The sequence below is a fragment of the Corvus brachyrhynchos genome, unplaced genomic scaffold (assembly GCF_000691975.1).
Source record: "Corvus brachyrhynchos isolate BGI_N302 unplaced genomic scaffold, ASM69197v1 scaffold97, whole genome shotgun sequence".
NCBI lineage: Eukaryota > Metazoa > Chordata > Aves > Passeriformes > Corvidae > Corvus > Corvus brachyrhynchos.
Window position 1 is genome coordinate 5,422,400 of NW_008239758.1, and position 4,880 is coordinate 5,427,279.

General features: G+C 63.4%; 1 protein-coding gene across 2 annotated transcripts in view; it reads left to right on the forward strand.

Annotated features, from left to right (window-relative positions):
• Nucleotides 1–20: 20 nt before the first annotated feature.
• Nucleotides 21–4,880, forward strand: part of HAPLN3 (hyaluronan and proteoglycan link protein 3) — a 6,023-nt gene continuing 1,163 nt past the window's right edge. Inside the window, exons 1-4 of one of the 2 annotated variants that reach the window (XM_017742708.1) lie at nucleotides 21–1,231; nucleotides 2,823–2,982; nucleotides 3,216–3,587; nucleotides 4,696–4,865. In XM_017742708.1, the coding sequence (XP_017598197.1) occupies nucleotides 2,856–2,982; nucleotides 3,216–3,587; nucleotides 4,696–4,865 (669 nt within the window). In that variant the 5' untranslated portion in view covers nucleotides 21–1,231; nucleotides 2,823–2,855. Of the gene's footprint in view, nucleotides 1,232–2,822; nucleotides 2,983–3,215; nucleotides 3,588–4,695; nucleotides 4,872–4,880 lie in introns of both variants that reach the window. The other variant, XM_008640090.2, reaches the window with a different exon arrangement.

Genomic DNA, 4,880 nt, shown 5'->3' on the forward strand with positions numbered 1-4,880 from the left:
CGTCCCACGGCGAGCACGGGCTGTCGTGCCGGCGCTGGGCGCAGATAACGCCGTTTCCTTGCTGGCTGCTCCCTATCAGCGTGGCGGCGACGGGCAGACAGGATCGCACCCCGAGCGCTCCGTGCTGGGCGCTGTCAGGAAAGGGTCCTGGCCCCCTTCACCCCGCAGCCAGCCTCGGGCCGTTTATTTTTACACGGGTTGTTTTCTTTCCGGCTTGAAGCCATCCTGCACGGCGGCAAGAGCTGGACCGGGGCCCCCGCGCCTCATTTCCTTGCCATAAAACAACAAAGTGGGGGGTGAAGCAGCGCTGTGGACTGGGACAGAGGGTCGATGGGTCAGGGCACACGCCGCATCGTGGTTCCTCTGTTTGGCCCCTCTGTCTATCCCCTGACCGGCATCCCCTGGCGGTGTCACCGCCGTGCTGCCCTTCCTGAGGACTCGACCTGGGGCTCTTGGAGCTGGGTCTGCATGTCTGTGTACCAGTGGGAGCTGGCATGGAGGGCATCGCCCAAGTTTAGGGATGATGCCCCCTCAGATGGGTGCAACTGGGCACCCCAGAGCTTTTGCCCTGGTTTCTGTGCCTCTGCTTTGTCTCCACAGCCCCAGGCAGAACCTGAAGAGGCTGAACCTCACAGCGCAGCTGTCTCTCCTGAATTCCAGAGCAGGCAGGCACTGCCTGCATATCCTGGGCACAGATCACTCCGTGCCACAGCCCAACTGTCCTCAGCTGCTTGTGCCTGTGGTGCTCCTGGCACACATGTGTTGGACACCACCTTTGTCTGGGGTCCGTGGCCAGTCCCCTCCAGTGGGATGTGGGACAAGGGATGTCTCTTTTTCCCTGCACTGTGGCTTCACCAGGGCTTTGCATGGAACATCACAGGATCCCACCAGCCCCAACAGGGCACATTTCTCCCCACTGCTGTCCCTTCCAAGTCGGGGGCAGTGCGGGCAGCTGGCACACCGCAGATAAGGTGTGTGAAGAGTGTGTGGGCAACATGTGGGCAGTGTGTGGACACACGGCGAGGCCATCACCCAGCCATGGTGGGCAGGCGGGGGGCCGGGGCACCCACCCCAGCTCCGGGGCTGCGAGCAGGGGGTTGGGAAAGGCGTGTGTTTCCCTTTAAGAGGCAGGCCCTGGAGCTGCTTCCTCTCAGCCCTGCAAGAGCCCTAAACACAGTGCATCTGCTTCCAGCCTGCCTGCACGCCTGCCTGCAGCCTGCCCGCAACCAGCGTGAGTAGGGCTTGGCCCCAGTGCCGGGACTGGGGAGGACTGGCACCCCGGGGCGGTGGGCACCCTGCTTGCCGCGAAGGGCAGGGGGGGATGGCATTGCCACGGAGGGAGCCGGGCATCACTGTGGAAGGTGCCAGGCATCGCTGCGCTGGGTGCTGCAGCACGATGCTCGCGGCACTGCAGTCGAGAGCGCTGGGCCCGCTGCACGTCCCTGCAACGCTGGGTTCTGGGGGGGTGGGGGGTGGGGTCAGCAGGCATTGGGGTACAGGGGCACCAGGGCTGGTGCCCTGCAGCCCGAGGTGTGGAGCTGCCGTGCGTCGAGCCCACCCTGCGGCGCGTGGGCAGCACGTGGCGGTGTCCCCGCGGCTCCGGTGCCAGCAGCGCCGGCTCCCGGGGCTCTGCTGCCGCTCCAGCGGGTGCTCCCTGCGTCCTCGGGCACCGGCTCTGCTGGCCCCAGTGGGTGGCAAATGTGGCTGCACCCCACGGTGGGCAGTGGCACTGACTGCAGAGGAGAGTCCGGGATTGAGCAACCTGTAGTGAGAGCAGCCGGTTTCACGCCCCGGAGCCCAGAGAGCAGCACCGTACCCTGTACTGGACCCTTCCGGGGTTGAGCATCTGCTCTCCCACAGCCCCCTGGCCCGGGGTGTGTTTGCAGGCACTCGTAAGCCTTGTCTAAGCAGGGCACAGATGTCAGACCTCCCCCCCCCCACCCCCGCGGTGCTGGAAGGGGTCTGCCAGAGGCTTGCCGGGTGCCGGGCCCCCTCTGCCGGCTCCGGGAATGCTCACAAGTAGCCAATTCTGCTGGTAGCACCCTGGGTGACCCCCGTGCAGGGAACCCTTGGGTGTCCTGGCCCCCAGAGCTGGGGACGGTGCACGTTTCTGGTGCTGTGGGGCAGCCAGGCTGTCCCCCTCCCCTGGGACATTCTTTGGGAGCCAAATGTGTTGCACGGGGTCGGTGCCAGCCATGTCTGTGACACAGAGCGGCAGCCCTGGGTAGGACTAAAGGTTCCTTGGCCAGGACGGCGAGTGCTGCCGTGCTTTGTCCGGAGCCGGGACATCAGAGGCAGCCGGAGCTCTCTCCCTCCCTCCTTGGTCGGGTTGCACGCTCGGCTGCCTCTGTAAACCGAGCTTGCTGCTTTACAGTGGAGCTCAGCCACTTCTCTCCCTCTGCACCCTTACGTGATGTTTTCCCAGTGCTCCCTGTTCAAAGGACACCCTGGGATCCCGTTTCTCCAGCTGCCCCGTCCCTGACTTGGTCTCAGCACTCCCCTGTGGGCCAGGCGCTCCCTGCAATGGGCACCGCCCCAATGGGCACCCCCCCAAGTGGGCACCCCCCCAATGGGCAGCAGCGGTGAATGTGGGGGTGTGTGGTGTGAGCCAGGCGGGAGGATGAGGATGGAGGGGTCTGGGAATACCGGCTGGGGGGCGGGTCTGGGGGCACGGCTCAGGTTGCCTGCACTCTCCCCTGCGGGCAGGCGAGCTGCTCTGCCGGCTCTTCCCACCCCTCTCCTTGCTTGGCACCACTGCCAGGCAGTGCTGGCTTGCTCCGGGCTATTTGGGGGTGTTCCAGCAGCCCTTTCCCCCTCTGCAGCCCAGGCTCAGGGTTCAGCCTTGCTTCCCAGCCATGCTGCTGCTCCCACTCCTCCTGAAGGCCACCCTGCTGCGCCTGGCCAGTGGCTCCTACCGCCCCTTCTACAACGGCTTCTACTACAACCACATCATGAATGACAATGACAACGGGCAGGACAAAGGTATATCGGGGACAGGCAGGTTGTTGCAGGAGGCTGAAGTACCCCCCTGCCTCTGGGTGGGTTGGAGACTCATCACTTGGTGGGATGTGGGGCCCAGAGGAGCAGGCGGGAATGCTCCAGAGATGCTTGGGGGATGGTCATGGTAGAAGAGGTGGTGGCTGGAGGGAAGGTTTGGGGATGCTGCCCAGCCCTGGATCCTGACCTGCCCATCATACGTTCTTTCTTGCCCCCAGTGGATTACTTCAATGGAGCCAAACTGGTGGTGGAAACCTCCAAAGACCCTGTCTACAGCTACAATGGTGCCAATGTCACCCTGCCCTGCCACTATCGCTATGAGCCCGACATGGGACCTAAGCGCAAAATCCGCATCAAGTGGTCCAAGCTGCGGGACGACTACACCAAAGAGCAGGATGTGATGGTGGCCATAGGCAAGACCTACGTGGCCTTCGGGGACTTCAAGGGCCGTGCTCACATCCGTCAGGCCAGCCGGCACGAGGCCTCGCTGGTCATCAGCGATGTGCGCTTGAAGGATGACGGCAAATACCGCTGTGAGGTCATCGACGGGCTGGAGGATGAGAGCGATGTCGTGGACCTCCGGCTGCAAGGTGGGGCATGCTGGGGACCATGGCTCTGAGCCAGTGAGCCTGGCCTTCCTGTGGCACCTTCTCCTTTGAGGACATAGCAAGGCAGGGGGCTTGGGGAGCTTGATCATGGGTAGAAAGGGGCTGGGATGCTTGGTGTGATGGGGCAGTGGCTTAGGCTGTCTGGCTCTGGGGTTTCAGGAGTGAGTGAGCCCAGAGCTGTCTCCCCAGCTGGGACACCAAGGGTGCTTTTGGAGTCAGAGTTGGGAGTGACCCCATGGCTGCAGCATTTCCTGCCTTTACCCACCCATCTTCCCACTGTGCTGCATTATGTACAGGCGTCCCCTCCCCTCCCAGCTCTGGATATCCCCAATGCATCTTGTGATGAACCTTGGTGACTGGTCCAGCCTCTCTTGCTCACTTGTCATGAGGGACCTGACTCAGCCCTGACATTGCTTTTGAGCTCAGAGCTGTGGAAATGTCCCCACTGCTTGTCCCTGCCCCACCCCCTTGATCCCTGGACCCTGCCTCCCACAGTGACTCGTCCCCACCGGTCCTTGTGGCTGTGTCCATGGTGGTGATGCCCATGGTTCTGTGGTCCATCCATCCCCACGGCATCATCCCCATGTTGGTGGTCCATGTGTCCCCTGGGATCATGGCCCATATGTCCCCACGATGCTGGTCCTTGTCTCCCTGTTCCTGAAGCCTGTGCATGCCAGAGACAATGATCTCTCCATCCCTGCAGGGGTGGTCCATGCCCCCCTGACCACTGTCTGTGTGTTCCCAGGCCCGTGGTCTGTACAGCCCCGTGGTGGTGGTCCCTGCATCCCCATGATAGTCTGTGCATCCCTGTACATGCAGGTGCTGTCCCCATGAGGGGGTCCTTGTCCCCAGGACCGAGCCCGTGTGTCCCTGTGCCACCAGATGTCGCTGGCAACTCGCTGCTGGCGCCTGCATGTCCGGAGCAGCCCCCTCCCTGCGTGCCTGAGCGTTGTCTCTGCCACATTGAGGTGGTGCCTGTCCCAGAGCCTGAATTTGACATGGGTCAGGGACCCCTGTGGCTTCTGCTGGGGATGGACTCGGGTTGGGTGGGTTGCCCACGGAGCCAGCTGAGTGTCCCATCTGCCTCCAGGCATCGTGTTCCCCTACCAGCCTCCCCGCGGGCAGTACAGGCTCAACTTCCACGAAGCCGAGCAAGTGTGCCGGGACCAGGGTGCCATCCTCGCCAATTTTAACCAGCTCTTCCAGGCGTGGAGCGAGGGGCTGGACTGGTGCAACGCGGGCTGGCTGGCCGCAGGCGCGGGGGACGTCCCCCCC